This window comes from Bombina bombina, chromosome 3 (genome assembly GCF_027579735.1).
Source record: "Bombina bombina isolate aBomBom1 chromosome 3, aBomBom1.pri, whole genome shotgun sequence".
NCBI classification, from domain to species: Eukaryota; Metazoa; Chordata; class Amphibia; order Anura; family Bombinatoridae; genus Bombina; species Bombina bombina.
The window spans coordinates 559,871,879-559,891,907 of NC_069501.1; the positions used below are offsets into that span (position 1 = coordinate 559,871,879).

A 20,029-nucleotide genomic window follows, 5' to 3' on the forward strand; every position below is an offset into this window, starting at 1 on the left:
AACAAATACCCAAGCTCTAGAGGACACTGAATGAAAAAAACGGGAGGGCAAAAGGAGGCAGACCCTAATCTGAGGGCACCACAGTCTGCAAAACCTTTCTCCCAAAAGATGCTTCCGCCGAAGCAAAGACATCAAATTTGTAAAATTTAGAAAAAGTATGTAAGGACAACCAAGTACCCGCCTTACAAATCTGCTCCATAGAGGCCTTATTCTTAAAGGCCCATGAAGAGGCCACAGCCCTAGTTGAGTGAGCCGTAATCCTCTGAGGGGGCTTATATCTCGCTGTCTCATAGGCCAAGCGAAAAATGCTCCACAACCAAAAAGATAGGGAAGTGGAAGAGGCCCTCTGCGCTTCCCGGAATACACAACAAATAAAGACGAAGTCTGTCTGAATTCTTTCTTTGCCTGAAGATAGAACTTCAAGGCTTGAACCACATCCAAATAATGAAGCAACCTTTCCTTTGAAGAAGAAGGGTTAGGACACAAGGAAGGAACTACTATCTCCTGATTAATGTTACGATTCGACACAACCTTGGGAAGAAATCCCAACCCAGTGCGAAGAACAGCCTTATCGGCGTGAAAAAAAAACAGGTAAGGAGGCTCACATTGCAAGGCCGCCAACTCAGAGACTCTGCGTGCCGATGCAATAGCCAGTAGGAATAGAACCTTCCAGGAAAGAATTTTAATGTCAAGCGAATGCTTAGGCTCAAACGGAGCCCTCTGCAAAATCTTAAGTACCAGGTTTAAGCTCCAAGGGGGAGTGGAATTTCTAAAGACAGGCCTGATCCTAGACAGAGCCTGAACAAAGGACTGAATATCTGGAAGCTCCGCAAACTTCTTGTGTAACAGTACAGGTAAACCTGAAATCTGTCCCTTTAAGGAACTAGCGGCAAGTCACATTTCCAACCCATCCTGGAGGAAGGACAGGATCCTGGATACCCTAACCTTGTGCCAGGGATATCCACGTTCCTCACACCAGGACAAGTAGGTCCTCCACACCTTATGATAGATGCGACGAGTGACCGACTTCCTGGCTTGAATGAGAGTATCAATCACTCTCTCAGAAAAACCTCTCTTGGCTAGGACTAAGCGTTCAATCTCCATGCAGTCAGCTTCAGAGAATCAAGATTTTGATGTAGAAAGGGACCCCGAACCAGCAGATCTCCCTGTCTTCTTGCGTTATCATATGTATATAAAAGAAACGATCTTACCAGAATCTATGCCGTGGAAGAGGAACATGGCCTTTCAAGTGTGACAGGGTAGTAGCATCGCCCCTGACATAGACTTGAGTGCAGAAAGCAGGCAGCGAAACTCGTCAACGCTGATTGCTTATGGAGCTGTTAATCTGAGTCGGGATGGTTTCGCAGAAAGACTCTCCCTGCATCTCCGGACTCTAACTTTCATCCATGCTCTCACTGAGAGGCTGAAAGTCCCATTTCGAAGAGTACTACCCTCCCTAAGAGACTACACTTTTCTGCCAACCTCCTGTGACGAAAGGCAAAGAATGACTTTGGGATAAGGGGAGTGGGGGAGATATTTAAGCCTTTGACTGGGGTGTCTTTGCCTCCTCCTGGTGGTCAGGTTCTTAATTCCCACAAGTAATGAATGAAGCCGTGGACTCTCCTTCCATTAAGATGGAAATAATCCTTTATATCAACAGTAATTTCATGTACATTAGACTGTGAAGGTAAAACAGTAGATGTATATGTCCAATTTCCTCAAAATAGCAGTTTCAGGAATGGAAAAAATGCTTATGCTAAAAAGCAAACATCATATCGCTCTGTAAACAAATGAGAGCAGAGAGCAAAAGAGGGAGAGACTTAATATAACAAATTTTTTGGCGCCAAAAAGGTCGCAAACAAAGATGACGCAAATGCAGATAAAAAACTTTTGGCGCCAAAGTTAACAATAAATTACACGATTTGCGTCATAACAAGCGCGGCTTCGCGCCAAATAAACGCGTGTCACTAAAGACGCAAGAAATGACGTGACTCGCGTCACAACAAACGCAACCTTTGCACCAAAAATATTCACTCCAAGAATAACGCAATAAATAGAAGCATTTTACGCCATCGCAAGCCTAATTTGCCCGCGGAAATCTGAAAAAAGAAGTCCTAAGTTACAACTAGCTGGAACCCCAGGTTAAAAAAAAAATACTAAATTATTCCCAAAAACATAATTTCCATGCTGAAACATATCAGCAGAGGTAATGGTAGAGGAGTATAATGTTGATCTGTAAAGGGAGGTGGCAGATGAATCCCCATGACCGAATTTACAGAGAGCCTAAGAATAGATTTCCCATAGGTGAAAACATGGTGTCATTAGGCAATACTCCATTCACATCCCTCAGACAAACACTGTACTTTGAGAGGAATTGGGCTTCAAAATGCTTAGAAGCGCCTTTCACAGAAGAAAATTAAGCACGACTTGCTTCACCATCCTCCAACGAAGGCAAAGTTTGTAAAACTGACGTATGAGTGAAGTGGGAGGTGTATTTGTAGGCATTTTGAGGTTTGGAAAACTTTGCCCCCTCCTGGTAGGAATGTATTTTCCATATGTCACTAGCTCATGGACTCTTGCCACTTACATGAAAGAAAGAAATTATTTCACAAAGGAGAATACACTCAAGGGGAAAAGCTCTGATGCCAAAGAATCAGGAATTCATTGACAGTATTATATGACACAGCTGTAGTAGAAGTAAAGACTTTAGTAAGAATGCGTGGTTATTCAGCATTCATTTCACAAACTAATGCAGAGAATGGCTGCATGCAGCGGCATTCAGCCATTTTTTGTGCCGGATTTATTAGTGTTAAAGTGTAACACAAAAATATCTGTCTGGGCACTGAAAATAAACAAATGCCGCTGGCCATAGCCATATTTGGCATTCAAAAGTAGGCAATTGATAATTTAAAGAGAAATAAGCAAAGGGTAAATGCAATTTGTTCCTGACCATCTCTAGGAGACAGCTGTTCTGCTTTACCTGTATGACTTGTGTAATTCCGACACTTTCTGCTCCAAATCCTTGGTTTGGTTGGGGCTCAGTTTAAATTCACTGACATAATCTGTGCCATGGAGATCCTCGTCATAGTCTCCCACTTCTGACTGGATGGTGTAAGAGCCAAGCAGTGCAAGAGTGGCAAAGGAACAGGGTAATCGCCCACTTAGGATGTCCTGTCGCAACTGGAGGCACAGAAAATACCTGCAAAAAAAGATGTTCTCTTGCTTAAAGTTTTCAATTATGTTACATACAGGAATACATCAACAGAGGGCATAAAAAGGGCATATGCTAAACAAACACTAATAGAGGCATGAGCTTTGATTTTTTTTCATTCAGTGAATATCTCCAGAATATGCATTTTCCTTGCCCAAGACAAACTAAGCTTCAATCTATACCCATCCTATGCTTTGACAGTTTTAACTGCCTTACACCACAAAGGCCTTTCCAGCAACCACAATCATGTAATCTAAAGCACGTATGTATGCAGAACCACTCTGCAGTCACATAATGTAGCTCCCCTTTGTCCAAATTAAAATCATTGTATTCTTATATTACTAAATGCTCTCTAAACTGCAGCAACAAAGTGACCTAATCTTACTGGCCAAAGCTCAGTCAGGTAAGGTATCATTGTACTTAATGTGAATAGACAAATGTTGTTAGACATAGAAGCGTTAGCTACAAATAATGGACTAAGTCATAAAAACAAAACATTTTATAAGAATTTAAAAGTAAATACCCATAATGGCATGCACTGTATAACACACTTTGAATTTTTTTTAAAAACAGGTTTTCCATCACTTGGTCTGTGGCATTAAATTCTTACTTTTTTTTAATAACATTCATGACCTTACCTGGTTATATCTTCTGTCAGCTGTGCAGGGTCAGGCGGATAAAATTTCACATTGAAAGTAAAGTCCCATGGGGCACCTATAGGGTTAACAAATATTTAATAATCTGAGGAGTCACCCTGAAACATGATGTTAATAAATACATACATTGTCAGTGAGTGTCTACAATTGTTTATGCCATTATCGTTTGTGTAGGTGTACCCTGGTTGCTGACCAAATCTATGCTGAGACCTGGGGGCTAATGGTTTTAGAGTATTTTTATTTATATATATATATATATATATATATATATATATATATATATATACGTGTGTGTGTGTGTGTGTGTGTGCGCTGCGCGCGTGTGCGTGCGTAAATATTCCCATTCCTAAATGTATCTACTGTTTTTGGAAGCAATTGTGACTGAATCCTTAAATATGTGAAGAGAACTTAACCAATATTGAGAAAAAAAAATAATGAAGAAAAAATATTAAAATGACTAAATCTTCTACTTGATCAAAAATATGTCTAGTCTCTAGTGGGTATATAGCCACATATCATTTTAATTAGTTAGAAACATCTCAGAAGTCACTGATTCTTGTTTCATAAACCAATATAAACCCGACTCTTTTTTGCTAGCTATAACAAACAGACAAGATAGGGCACATTTTGGGAGATATTTAGCATGTATGTGAATCAAGTTTCCTATCATATTTTCACAATGTTTTTTGCAAATTCCCTTGTTATTATATTCTGCTCTGATCTGATCACTTTACACAATTTAATATCACCTGCAAAAGCAGACATATTGCTATGCTTTCTATTCCTGTCTCTAGGTAACTTATAAAAAAACATTAAGTGCAAAATATTGATCATTGAGGAACTTAGGAATCATAATACAATTAACCAAAAGTAGTATGTGGGATAATACTTCTGGTCAATTTTAATATGATCCATTTAGTACAGCTCTTTGTTCTATCTATCTATCTATTGGGTACTTGTAAAGCGCAAACTAATCACCCGTGAGGGTCTTAAGGCGCTAAGGGAGGTGGAAACTAGGGGGGCTAAGGGAAGACGATTCAGTCGAAGAGCCAGGTCTTAAGGTCCTTCCTGAAGTTTGTAAGGGAGATGGATAGTCTGAGGTGCAACGGGAGGGTGTTCCATGTCTATGCTGCCATATAGGAGAAGGATCTCCATCATACAATCAGTTGATTATCCATGTGGGTATATTATCATTTTTCCCCTTAAAGGGACATTATACACTAGATTTTTCTTTGCATAAATGTTTTATAGATGATCCATTTATACAGCTTTTTTTTTAAATGCATAGATTTGCTTATTTTTAAATAACATTGCGCTGATTTTCAGACTCCTAAATAAGCCCCAAAGTTTTAAGAAAATACTGGTGTATACCTACTCCAGCTTGCTCCTGTTTGTGTAAAGAGTCTTTTCATATGCAGAGGAATGGAGAGGGGGAGTGTCTGCTCTTTTTGCTATACAGCCAATTTAAGTGGGTGTTCCAGCTAACATTTTCAACAAAGCTAAACTGGGAGCTTCTTGTTTTTAAAAGGTTTTATACTGGATTTTTATATCAGTATCTGTGCATATTATTCTTTATAGTAGTGTGTGCATGCAGTTAAATTAAAATTGGTGTATACTGTCCCGTTAAACCCTTAATTTAAAACAATATTTTCTCATGTGACACTGTATTAAAACCCATTTCATAGTCTAAGTACAATTCATCAACTTTTTCCCCTTCATACATACTTACGTACTTTCTTAGTTTGGCATTACCAATTTCTAATAAAAACCATGATGATTGTGGCTCATGATAGTGCTTTTATGAGTATACTCTTGAATAATCATAACTCAAGTTCTATTTTAGACAGTGGCACTACATCCTTATTATGCAAGTCCTGCTGTACCATGCCAATAGACATTGAGGGGTAGATTTACCATTGTGCAGACAGACATGATCAGCTGTAGCGATCATGTCTGCCGCACATCGATAAATGCTGAGAGCAATTTATCATTGCACAAGCAGTTCTGGTGAACTGTTTGTGCAATGCCGCCCCCTGCAGGGGGTGTCAATCTAATGTTTATTCCACAAAAAATGTAAAAAACAAAATTTATGTTTACCTGATAGGTTTCTTTCTTTCCGGACATGGGGAGTCCACGACGTCATTCCAATTACTAGTGGGATATTCTCTCCTGGCCAGCAGGAGGAGGAAAAGAGCACCCCAGCAGAGCTGTTAAGTGTGATTTCCCTTACCCATAACCCCCAGTCATTCGGCTGAAGGGAAATGGAAAAAGAAGATAACATAAAGGTGTAGAGGTGTCTGAGGTTTAACAAAAAAATACTGTCTTAATTAAGGGTGGGGTCGTGGACTCTCCATGTCCGGAAAGGAATAAGTAAGTAAGCAACGTCATTCCAATTACTAGTGGGAACCAATACCCAAGCTAGAGGACACGGAATGAACAGGGAGGGAGAACAAGACAGGCGGACCTAAACAGAAGGCACCACCGCTTGAAGAACATTTCTACCAAAAGAGGCCTCAGTCGAGGCAAAAGTATCAAATTTGTAAAATGTAGAAAAAGTATGCCGAGAGGACCATGTAGTCGCCTTGCAAATCTGCTCCACAGAAGCTTAATTTTTGAAAGCCCAAGATAAAAAGACAGCCCTAGTAGAATGAGCCGTAATTCTCTCAGGAAGCTGCTGTCCAGAAATCTCCTAAGCAAAACGAATCATACTTCTCAACCAGAGGGAAATAGAAGTGGCTTTCTAACCCTTCGGCTTTCCAGAGAAACAAACAAACAGGGCAGAAGACTGACGAAAATCTTTAGTAGCCTGTAGGTAAAACTTTAGAGCGTGCACAACATCAAAGTTATGCAAAAGACGTTCCTTATGAAAAGAAGGATTAGGACAAAGAGAAGGAACAACAATTTCCTGATTAATGTTATGATCCGAAACCACCTTAGGGAGAAACCCCAATTTAATACGAAGGACCGCCTTATCCGCATGAAAAAAAAGTTTAAGGGGAATCACACTGTTAAGCCGAGAGTTCAGAAACTCTACGAGCAGAGGAAATAGCAATAAGGAACAAAACTTTCCAAGATAACAACTTAATATCTACAGAATGCATTGGCTCAAACGGAGCCTGCTGCAAAACTTTAAACAAGCTTCAAACTCCAAGGAGGAGCACCAGATTTAAACACAGGCCTGATTCGGACCAGGGCCTGACAAAAAGATTGAACATCTGGCACATCCGCCAGACGTTTGTGTAAAAGAATAGACAGGGCAGAAATCTGACCCTTCAGAGAACTGACTGACAACCCCTCCTCCGGAACTTCCTGGAGAAAAGACAAAATTCTAGAAATCCTGACCCTTCTTCAAGAGAAGCCCTCCGATTCACACCAATATAGGTATTTACGCCATACCTTATGGTAAATCTTACGAGTAACCGGTTTGCGAGCCTGAAGCATAATATCAATGACTGACTCAGAAAATCCACGCTTAGCCAAAACTAAGCATTCAATCTCCAAGCAGTCAGCTTCCGAGAAAAGAGATTTGGATGGAGGAATGGACCCTGAGTTAGAAGGTCCTTCCTCAGAGTTGACTTCCAAGGTGGAAGAGATGACATCTTCACCAGGTCTGCAAACCAGATCCTGCGAGGCCATGCAGGAGCTATTATAATTACAGATGCTCCTGCTGGATACGAGCAATGACTCGTGAAAGGAGAGCAAAAGGAGGAAGCAGGTATGCTAGACGGAAATCCCATGGAACCGCCATAGCATCTATCAGGGCGGCCTGAGTATCTCTTGACCTTGAACCGTACATTGGAAGCTTGCCGTTCTGAAGAGTCGCCATCAGATCCAACTTTGGCACCCCCCACTTGAGGGTTAACTTGGAGAACACCTCCAGGTGGAGAGCCCACTCCCCGGGATGAAAGGTCTGTCTGCTCTGAAAATCTGCCTCCCAGTTGTCCACTCCTGGAATGTGGATGGGAGATAGGAGACAATTGTGAGCTTCCACTCACTGAATAATTTGAGTCACCTCTTCATGGCCAAGGTGACTCAGAGTTCCTCCTTGGTGGTTGATGTCTTCTTCCTTGAGGTGATGTTGTCCGACTGAAACCTGATAAACCGGGCTAAAGACAACTGAGGCCAAGCCATCAAGGCATTGAAGATCGCTCTCAACTCCAAGATGTTTATGGGGAGAGAAGACCCCTCCCGAGTCCACAGGCTTTGAGCTTTTAACAAGCCACAGACTGCTCCCCAGCCTAGAAGGCTGACATCCCTGGTCACAATCACCCAGGAGGGTCTCCGGAAGCATGTGCCCTGAGACAGATGATCCTGAGAAATCCACAACGAGAGAGATTCTCTTGTTAATAAATCCAGATCTATTTTCTGAGATACATCTGAATGGTCTCCGATCCATTGCTTGAGCATGCATAATTGTAGAGCTCTTAGATGGAATCAAGAAAAGGGAATGATATCCATGGAAGCAACCATCAGACCAATCACCTCCATGCATTGAACCACTGATGGACGAACAGTAGATTGGAGAGAGAGGCAAGAAGTGAGAAGCTTCGATTTTCTGACCTCCGTCAGAAAAATCTTCATGGATAGGGAATCTTTGATGGTCCCTAAGAAACACACCCTTGTAGTTGGAACAAGGGAACTCTTCTCCAGATTCAGTTTCCATCCGTGGGAACGTAGAAAAGACAAAAAGATCTCTGTATGAGAGTTTGCTAGATGAAAAGATGACGCCTGAACCAAGATGTCATCCAGGTAAGGCGCCACCGCAATTCCCCGAGACATGACAACTGCCAAGAGAGCCCCTAGAACCTTTGTGAAAATTCTGGTAGCTGTGGCAAGGCCAAACGGAAGAGCAACAAATTGAAAGTGCTTGTCTAGAAAAGTGAATCTCAGGAACTGTTGATTATCCCTGTGAATGTGAACATGAAGAAACGCATCCTTCAGGTCTATGGTCGTCATGAACTGACCCTCTTGGACCACAGGACGAATGGAATGAATAGTTTCCATTTTGAAGGATGGTATTCTGAGAAATGTGTTGAGATATTTTAGGTCTAAAATTGGTTGAAAGGGTCCCTCTTTTTTGGGAACCACAAACAGATTTAAATAGAATCTTAGGCCCTGTTCCCCTGGGACTGGAACAATCACTCCCAGTGAAGAAAGGTCCTTAACGCAGCTTAAGAATGCCTCTCTTTTTACCTGATCTGCAGATAATCTTGAGAGGAGAAATCTGCCCCTGGGAGGAAAAGTCTTGAATTCTATTTTGTAACCCTGAGGTACTATGTCCACAGCCCAAGGGTCTAGGACTTCACGTATCCAAGCTTGTTGAAACAAGGAAAGGCTGCCCCCCACTTGATCCAATCCTGGACCGGGGGCGGACCCTTCATGCTGACTTAGTCTCAGATGAAGGCTTCTTTGATTGCTTCCCTTTATTCCAGGACCGATTGGATCTCCAAGAACACTTGGACTGCTCCGGCTTGGAGGAGAGAGAGGAAGACTTTTGACCCTTGAAGTTAAGAAAAGAATGCAAATTAGAATGTTGACGTCCCTTAGGTCTATTCTTCTTGTTTTGTGGTAGAAAAGACCCCTTTCAACCCGTAATTTCCGAAATTTACAGGGTCTTACCCTTATAAGGTAGCGACAGGAGCTTGGACTTGGAGGTAACATCTGCTGACCAAGATTTTAGCCACAGAGCCCTGCGGGCTAGGACAGTGAAGCCAGACATCTTGGCCCCCAGTCTAATGACTTGCATATAAGCAGAGATAAAGTAATTGGCCAGTTTGAAAGCTTTAATCCTATCTTGGATCTCCTCTAACGCAGTCTCCTCTAAAATCAATTTGGACAAAGCATCACACCAATAAGATGCTGCACTTGTTACTGTGGCAATACAAACTGCAAGTCTCCATTGTAGACCCTGATGAACATATATTTTCTTTAAATAAGACTCAAGCTTTTTGTCCATGGGATCCTTAAAAGAACAGCTATCCTCTATAGGAATCGTTGTTCTCTTAGCCAGAGTAGAAAACATAATTTATGCTTACCTGATAAATTCCTTTCTTCTGTTGTGTGATCAGTCCACGGGTCATCATTACTTCTGGGATATAACTCCTCCCCAACAGGAAATGCAAGAGGATTCACCCAGCAGAGCTGCATATAGCTCCTCCCCTCTACGTCACTCCCAGTCATTCGACCAAGAATCAACGAGAAAGGAGAAACCAAGGGTGAAGTGGTGACTGGAGTATAATTTAAAAGATATTTACCTGCCTTAAAAAACAGGGCGGGCCGTGGACTGATCACACAACAGAAGAAAGGAATTTATCAGGTAAGCATAAATTATGTTTTCTTCTGTTATGTGTGATCAGTCCACGGGTCATCATTACTTCTGGGATACCAATACCAAAGCAAAAGTACACGGATGACGGGAGGGATAGGCAGGCTCATTATACAGAAGGAACCACTGCCTGAAGAACCTTTCTCCCAAAAATAGCCTCCGAAGAAGCAAAAGTGTCAAATTTGTAAAATTTGGAAAAAGTATGAAGCGAAGACCAAGTTGCAGCCTTGCAAATCTGTTCAACAGAGGCCTCATTCTTAAAGGCCCAAGTGGAAGCCACAGCTCTAGTAGAATGAGCTGTAATTCTTTCAGGAGGCTGCTGTCCAGCAGTCTCATAGGCTAAACGAATTATGCTACGAAGCCAGAAGGAGAGAGAGGTAGCCGAAGCCTTATGACCTCTCCTCTGACCAGAGTACACGACAAACAGGGAAGACGTTTGTCGAAAATCCTTAGTTGCCTGCAAGTAGAACTTGAGGGCACGAACTACATCCAGATTGTGTAGAAGACGTTCCTTCTTTGAAGAAGGATTCGGGCACAGGGAAGGCACCACGATCTCTTGATTGATGTTCCTGTTAGTGACTACCTTAGGTAAGAACCCAGGTTTTGTACGCAGAACTACCTTATCTGAATGAAAAATCAAATAAGGAGAATCACAATGTAAAGCTGATAACTCAGAGACTCTCCGAGCCGAAGAAATAGCCATTAAAAATAACACTTTCCAAGATAACAACTTTATATCAATGGAATGAAGGGGTTCAAACGGAACTCCTTGTAGAACGTTAAGAACAAGGTTTAAACTCCATGGCGGAGCAACAGTTTTAAACACAGGCTTGATCCTAGCTAAAGCCTGACAAAAGGCCTGGACGTCTGGATTTTCTGACAGACGCCTGTGTAACAAGATGGACAGAGCTGAGATCTGTCCCTTTAATGAGCTAGCCGATAAACCCTTTTCTAAACCTTCTTGTAGAAAGGACAATATCCTAGGAATCCTAACCTTACTCCAGGAGTAACCTTTGGATTCGCACCAGTATAGGTATTTACGCCATATCTTATGGTAAATCCTTCTGGTAACAGGCTTCCTAGCCTGTATCAGGGTATCAATAACCGACTCAGAAAAACCACGTTTTGATAAAGTCAAGCGTTCAATTTCCAAGCAGTCAGCTTCAGAGAAGTTAGATTTTGATGTTTGAATGGACCCTGTATCAGAAGGTCCTGTCTTAGAGGTAGAGACCAAGGCGGACAGGATGACATGTCCACTAGATCTGCATACCAAGTCCTGCGTGGCCATGCAGGCGCTATTAGAATCACTGATGCTCTCTCCTGTTTGATTTTGGCAATCAATCGAGGAAGCAGCGGGAAGGGTGGAAACACATAAGCCATCCCGAAGTTCCAAGGTGCTGTCAAAGCATCTATCAGAACCGCTCCCGGATCCCTGGATCTGGACCCGTAGCGAGGAAGTTTGGCGTTCTGGCGAGACGCCATGAGATCTATCTCTGGTTTGCCCCAACGTCGAAGTATTTGGGCAAAGACCTCCGGATGAAGTTCCCACTCCCCCGGATGAAAAGTCTGGCGACTCAAGAAATCCGCCTCCCAGTTCTCCACTCCCGGGATGTGGATTGCTGACAGGTGGCAAGAGTGAGACTCTGCCCAGCGAATTATCTTTGATACTTCCATCATTGCTAGGGAGCTTCTTGTCCCTCCTTGATGGTTGATGTAAGCTACAGTCGTGATGTTGTCCGACTGAAACCTGATGAACCCCCGAGTTTTTAACTGGGGCCAAGCCAGAAGGGCATTGAGAACTGCTCTCAATTCCAGAATGTTTATTGGCAGGAGACTTTCCTCCTGATTCCATTGTCCCTGAGCCTTCAGAGAATTCCAGACAGCGCCCCAACCTAGTAGGCTGGCGTCTGTTGTTACAATTGTCCAGTCCTGCCTGCTGAATGGCATCCCCCTGGACAGATGTGGCCGAGAAAGCCACCATAGAAGAGAGTTTCTGGTCTCTTGATCCAGATTCAGAGTAGGGGACAAGTCTGAGTAATCCCCATTCCACTGACTCAGCATGCACAATTGCAGCGGTCTGAGATGTAGACGTGCAAAGGGTACTATGTCCATTGCTGCTACCATTAAGCCGATCACCTCCATGCATTGAGCTACTGACGGGAGTTGAATGGAATGAAGGACACGGCATGCATTTAGAAGCTTTGTTAATCTGTCTTCTGTCAGATAAATCTTCATTTCTACAGAATCTATAAGAGTCCCCAGGAATGGAACTCTTGTGAGAGGAAAGAGAGAACTCTTCTTTTCGTTCACTTTCCATCCATGCGACCTTAGAAATGCCAGAACTAACTCTGTATGAGACTTGGCAGTTTGAAAGCTTGAAGCTTGTATCAGAATGTCGTCTAGGTACGAAGCTACCAAAATTCCTCGCGGTCTTAGTACCGCCAGAAGGGCACCCAGAACCTTTGTGAAGATTCTTGGAGCCGTAGCCAATCCGAATGGAAGAGCTACAAACTGGTAATGCCTGTCTAAGAAGGCAAACCTTAGATACCGGTAATGATCTTTGTGAATCGGTATGTGAAGGTAAGCATCCTTTAAATCCACTGTGGTCATGTACTGACCCTTTTGGATCATGGGTAAGATTGTCCGAATAGTTTCCATTTTGAACGATGGAACTCTTAGGAATTTGTTTAGGATCTTTAAATCCAAGATTGGCCTGAAAGTTCCCTCTTTTTTGGGAACCACAAACAGGTTTGAGTAAAACCCTTGTCCTTGTTCCGACCGCGGAACCGGATGGATCACTCCCATTAATAACAGATCTTGTACACAGCGTAGAAACGCTTCTTTCTTTATCTGGTTTGTTGACAACCTTGACAGATGAAATCTCCCTCTTGGGGGAGAGAATTTGAAGTCTAGAAGGTATCCCTGAGATATGATCTCTAGCGCCCAGGGATCCTGAACATCTCTTGCCCAAGCCTGGGCGAAGAGAGAGAGTCTGCCCCCCACTAGATCCGGTCCCGGATCGGGGGCCCTCGGTTCATGCTGTCTTTGGGGCAGCAGCAGGTTTCCTGGCCTGCTTGCCCTTGTTCCAGGACTGGTTAGGTTTCCAGCCTTGTCTGTAACGAGCAACAGCTCCTTCCTGTTTTGGTGCAGTGGAAGTTGGTGCTGCTCCTGCTTTGAAATTCCGAAAGGGACGAAAATTAGACTGTCTAGCCTTAGCTTTGGCTTTGTCTTGAGGCAGGGCGTGGCCCTTACCTCCTGTAATGTCAGCGATAATTTCTTTCAAACCGGGCCCAAATAAAGTTTGCCCCTTGAAAGGTATATTAAGTAATTTGGACTTAGAAGTTACATCAGCTGACCAGGATTTTAGCCACAGCGCCCTACGTGCCTGAATGGCGAATCCTGAGTTCTTAGCCGTAAGTTTGGTTAAATGTACTAAGGCCTCCGAAATGAATGAATTAGCTAGTTTAAGGACTCTAAGTCTGTCCGTAATGTCATCCAGCGTAGCTGAACTAAGGTTCTCTTCCAGAGACTCCATCCAAAATGCTGCCGCAGCCGTAATCGGCGCGATGCATGCAAGGGGTTGCAATATAAAACCTTGTTGAACAAACATTTTCTTAAGGTAACCCTCTAATTTTTTATCCATTGGATCTGAAAAAGCACAGCTATCCTCCACCGGGATAGTGGTACGCTTAGCTAAAGTAGAAACTGCTCCCTCCACCTTAGGGACCGTTTGCCATAAGTCCCGTGTGGTGGCGTCTATTGGAAACATCTTTCTAAATATTGGAGGGGGTGAGAACGGCACACCGGGTCTATCCCACTCCTTAGTAACAATTTCAGTTAGTCTCTTAGGTATAGGAAAAACGTCAGTACTCGCCGGTACCGCAAAGTATTTATCCAACCTACACAATTTCTCTGGTATTGCAACAGTGTTACAATCATTAAGAGCCGCTAAAACCTCCCCTAGTAATACACGGAGGTTCTCCAATTTAAATTTAAAATTTGAAATATCTGAATCCAATCTGTTTGGATCAGAACCGTCACCCACAGAATGAAGCTCTCCGTCCTCATGCTCTGCAAGCTGTGACGCAGTATCAGACATGGCCCTAGTATTATCAGCGCACTCTGTTCTCACCCCAGAGTGATCACGCTTGCCTCTTAGTTCTGGTAATTTAGCCAAAACTTCAGTCATAACAGTAGCCATATCTTGTAATGTTATCTGTAATGGCCGCCCAGATGTACTAGGCGCCACAATATCACGCACCTCCCGGGCGGGAGATGCAGGTACTGACACGTGAGGCGAGTTAGTCGGCATAACTCTCCCCTCGCTGTTTGGTGAAATTTGTTCAATTTGTACAGATTGGCTTTTATTTAAAGTAGCATCAATACAGTTAGTACATAAATTTCTATTGGGCTCCACCTTGGCATTGGAACAAATGACACAGGTATCTTCTTCTGAATCAGACATGTTTAACACACTAGCAATAAACTTGCAACTTGGTTACAATCTTATTTAACAAAAACGTACTGTGCCTCAAAGAAGCACTAAACGATTAAATGACAGTTGAAATAATGAACTGAAAAACAGTTATAGCATCAATCCTTAAAAACAACACAACTTTTAGCAAAGGTTTGTTCCCATTAGTAAAGTAACAATAATTAAATTTGAAACATAAAAATTACAGAGCAACGTTTTTAATCACAGTCAATGTATAAGTCTCACAGCTCTGCTGAGAGAATCTACCTCCCTCCAAAGAAGTTTGAAGACCCCTGAGTTCTGTTAGAGATGAACCGGATCATGCAGGAAATACAAGAGTAACTGACTGGAATTTTTTGATGCGTAGCAAAGAGCGCCAAAAACGGCCCCTCCCCCTCACACACAGCAGTGAGAGAGAAACGAAACTGTCACAATTAAAACAAGCAACTGCCAAGTGGAAAAATAATGCCCAAACATTTATTCACTCAGTACCTCAGAAAATGCAAACGATTCTACATTCCAGCAAAAACGTTTAACATAATAAATACCTATTAAAAGGTTTAATGTACTTTTAACAGAGTAATTCCAGTGAAATACCATCCCCAGAATACTGAAGTGTAGAGTATACATACATGTCATTATAACGGTATGGCAGGATTTTCTCATCAATTCCATTCAGAAAATAGAAACTGCTACATACCTTAATGCAGATTCATCTGCCCGCTGTCCCCTGATCTGAAGCTTTTACCTCCCTCAGATGGCCGAGAAACAGCAATATGATCTTAACGACTCCGGTTAAAATCATAGTAAAAACTCTGGTAGATTCTTCTTCAAACTCTGCCAGAGAGGCAATAACACGCTCCGGTGCTATTGTAAAATAACAAACTTTTGATTGAAGTTATAAAAACTAAGTATAATCACCATAGTCCTCTCACACATCCTATCTAGTCGTTGGGTGCAAGAGAATGACTGGGAGTGACGTAGAGGGGAGGAGCTATATGCAGCTCTGCTGGGTGAATCCTCTTGCATTTCCTGTTGGGGAGGAGTTATATCCCAGAAGTAATGATGACCCGTGGACTGATCACACATAACAGAAGAAATAGCCCCTTCTACCTTAGGCACAGTGTGCCATGAATCCCGAATGGAGTCAGCAACAGGAAACATCTTTTTAAAGACAGGAGGCAGGGAAAAAGGAATCCCTGGCTTATCCAATTCCTGTGCAATGATCTCCGACACACAGTCTGGAACAGGAAACACTTCCACAGAGGAAAGAACATCATAGTATTTGTTAAGCTTACTAGATTTTTTTAGGGTTGACAGCAGCAGAAGAATCAAAGTCGTCCAAAGTAGCCAGGACCTCCTTTAGAAGTAAACAAAGGTGTTCAAGCTTAAATCTGAAGTTTACTTCTTCAGAAACAGAAAAGGGATTTATACTGTCAGAATCTGAGATTTCACCATCAGAAGCACCAAGGTATCCTCCTCATCAGACTTATGGGGGAGGTCAAACTGCGCAGCAGCAGATTGAACAGACACCTTATTATCAGAATTATGCTTTGATTTCCTCTTGCACGTTTTTGACGTTTGAGGAGAAAGCTGTGGCATGTCCTGAACAGCATTATCCTGAGAGACAATAGGCTCAGAAGGGAGTATATTATCTGTAAGCTTTAGGTTTTTTGCTGAACATGAGGAGCAAAATTGCATAGGAAAAAACAATTTGGGCCTCTAAACAATATAAACATTTATCAAATGAAACTGACTCCTGTTCAGTGTCCATAGCTAAGATATAACCCAAAAAGAAAATGAGACAAACAAAATTTCTGTCACTTTAAAAAGAACTGGTATTCTACAAAGTGCAGTAACGGTCTTTTTAATAAGGAACTGGAATACTACAAAGCCTAGTAAAGCTAATATGCACCAAAAAAGAAACAAAAAATAACACCTCTACACCTCAGTCAGACTGAGATGCCCTACCGTCACCATTAGCAGCAGAAATAAGGGAAAAGCTCCTACGAATGCTCCCACAGCCGAGAATATCCCACTAGTAATTGGAATGACGTTGTGGACTTTCCATGTCTTAGGAAATAAATTCAGTTTTGTAGGTCAAATAAGAGGAAGACCAATCCCAATATATGTGTTTGTGTCACATAAATAACAGACTGTTCCAAAGTTATCCACCAGGTGGCACTCTAATACCTGTTATGTAAAATATTCCCTGGTAATCGACATTTCCAATTATCACTGCATCTATGATAGTATTAAATATTAGATTTAACAGCTAGAATATTTAGAAAGAATTAGAAAACAGTAACACAAAAACAATGCCCCTACAAGTTTATAATTTAGGTGGAAAGGGAACTTTGTTTATAAATGACTTATTAGATTATTGACAGGTCCTGTTTAACACACACACAAACAAGTATACCTATAAATTGTTGATGTTTACAACAGATCGTTGGAAAGATCTATTTTTGTTTAAAGACAAGGTCTTAAGAACACAAGCAGTTAACGCTCAACAAAATAAAACATGGCAAGATACAATTTATATGCCACAAATCTCTCTAATGGAAATCAGTGGTTACTCACAAAATGATTAATAATAAATGCTGGAAACAAATAATTACACTGCAAACTACGGCTTACAGCCTAGAGGGAAAACAATTGAAACAAAAGGGATTTGCTAAAGATGTTAACGATGGGTCTTGGCAAAGCCACACAATTTGCTATAATCGGCCTGCAATTAGACGTTAGGTGGAGTGAGAAAATAATGCAGGATTGTTTTCAGGGTACATTTAAAACTTTTAAAGCTGTAGAATTGTGTGAAATAATTCCTGACCCAATCAGAGCAGAAATTATCAGAGACGGCATGCAAGACGTTTTTAGTAGATGAAGAATTAGTGGTTATTATGTGACATGTAATGCAAGAGCAGTTTTATTTGTCTACATTATATACAGTAGATGGCAATTTTTGTAAAGCAGATAAGGAGCATTTGAAGGGACATTAAACACTAAATAAATGCTAGATAGAATGATGCTTTTGAAAGAAAATATTAGTCTGAGAATAACATGTAGTTTAATAAGAAGTTTAAATATTGACAAAATAGGTGTAAAGTTTTAGTGTCTATAAAACAATGGGAGCTGCCATGTTGTAACTTAGGTTACTTTCTCTGCTGTGTCCAATTAGGGACAGTTATAAATAGGTCACTAGAGTGTGCAGCCAATAGCTGTGTGGAATATAACAGTGTTCTGCACTTACATTTCTAACAGGAACTGTAAAGCTCACAATTTCAGAATGGAATTACAGGAAAAAGGGACAAAATAAATAATGAAAGTATATTGAAGAATATATATATATATATATATATATATATATATATATATATATATATATATATATACATACATACACATACTGTACATACAATTTATAATTTTATAATACCATTTTAAAGTGTTTGACGTCCCTTTAAAGGGATATTAAAGAGTGCTCTTCTGGTAAAAATGAATATGTTTTATTTCAGTAAAGAAAAAGATTGTGTAAAAAAAAAGCAAATAACTTACTTGATTTTTTTTTTACAAAATTAACACTAGAAATTCTCAGTGTAGCCCCTGCCTCCTGTGTAATTAAAGGGACATAAAACACAAAAATGTTCTTTCATGATTTAGGTAGAACATAACATTTTAAACAACTTCTCAATTTACTTATATTAACAAGTTTGTTTCATTCGCTTGGTATCATTTATTGAAGGAGCAGCAATGCACTGCTGATTTCTAACTGAACACATGGGTGTTCATTAAAGAAGCACAGATCTAGTGTAAAAAATAAAATACAAGGCAAAATCCATTTAAATAGATGAGCAATACATATTGCAATGATTTCTACTTAAAGGGACATGAAACCCAAACATTTCTTTAATGAGTCAGATAGAGCATATCATTTTAAAAAAACTTTCCAATTTACTTCTATTATTTATTTTACTTCCTTCTCTTGTTATCCTTTGCTGAAAGGTTTATCTAGGACAGCTCAGGAGCAGCAAATAACTTAGGTTCTAGCTGCTGATTGGTGGCTGCATATATATACTGATTGTCATTGGCTCACCCAGGTGTTCAGTTAGAAACCAGTAGCGCATTGCTTCTCCTTCAACAAATTATACCAAAAGAATGAAGCAAATTAGATAATAGAAGTAAAATGGAATGCTGTTTAAAATTGCATGTTCTACCTAAATTATGAAAGACAAATTTTGGGTTTCATGTCCCTTTAATAAGTAACTGCTTAGTGTGTTGTTGTTGTTGTATTTTATTACAACAATGAAACAGACTGTTTAACATCCCTTTAAGAAGAATTTACCAGTAGCATTTTAAAGATTTTCTTTTTAATCCAGATATGTGTTTTGGTTCTTTTTACTTCCTGGGGTATATTTCTAGTCACAGGGTGCTGGACTGACTACTGGATGTGCATATTTGCTAGCTATGGATAGATGATTTCCTGCTTTCCTGACTTGAGAAGCCCCATAGATCAAAGAGGTATTCTGTAGTTGATTTATGCAGATAAAGAGAAAACTGGGTGTTTTCTAACAAGGAAGATAATCTGCAAGCTAATCTTCAATAATCAGGCTGTTAATATAAACAGTTGTGGTGGTATACATGCATATTGCAGATCCAGCTATTTGTTTTCAGATAAGGACACAAAAACAAGAATGTGACTTTCAAGAAGGAATAAACTGTCAGTATTTTAAAGGGTGAGTCAGTCTTTTAAGGAATGTCGGTTTAGTTGCTTACAAATAAACAAAAACATTTTCTGAAGTCATTTATTTCCTTTTTATCAGGCAGAACGAAAAATAAATTGCACTACTTGCAAGACACAGCAAGAATTGTTGCCAAATGTAAGACACAGGCAGGGAAGGGGTTGGTCTACTTTGTTCTATAGAATAGGAAGCTGTGTGGCAGGGCAAGCAGACCTGCTTACAGTGCAAACTCATCTTTCAGCAACACAACTCGGTTGGCTGATCAGCTAAAGAGGCTTAGATCAGGAGGCCGTTGAGCCATCTGGAAAGAGATCAGCGATGTACAAGCCTTTACTGGCGAGCTAGTTCAACCCAGAGATATGTGCCAAAGCTTTTTATACTACCCCCCTTCCAATCACACTAAGCACGTACAGACATAAAACATAAATAAGCTATTTGACCACATAGACTGTACTTCTGCTAAATTAATATTGGGATACTACAGTTATTTATTTGTTGGATACTGCATTATTTTGAACTGAGTTTGACTTATTAGTCTTTCTGGAGACACATCGCCATTAAAGGAATAGTCTAATCAAAATTAAACTTTCATGCTTCAGATAGAGGAGCAATTTTAAGCAA

General features: G+C 40.9%; 1 protein-coding gene across 6 annotated transcripts in view; it reads right to left on the minus strand.

Moving 5' to 3' along the window:
• The window catches only part of EPB41 (erythrocyte membrane protein band 4.1), a 392,405-nt gene that overhangs the window by 219,953 nt on the left and 152,423 nt on the right, over positions 1 to 20,029 (minus strand). For all 6 annotated transcript variants that reach the window (XM_053707087.1, XM_053707084.1, XM_053707090.1 and 3 more), the window contains exons 6-7: positions 3,850 to 3,925; positions 2,981 to 3,199 (exon numbers count right to left, since the gene is read on the minus strand). In XM_053707087.1, coding sequence (XP_053563062.1) covers positions 2,981 to 3,199; positions 3,850 to 3,925 — 295 coding nt within the window. The remainder of the gene's footprint in view (positions 1 to 2,980; positions 3,200 to 3,849; positions 3,926 to 20,029) is intronic.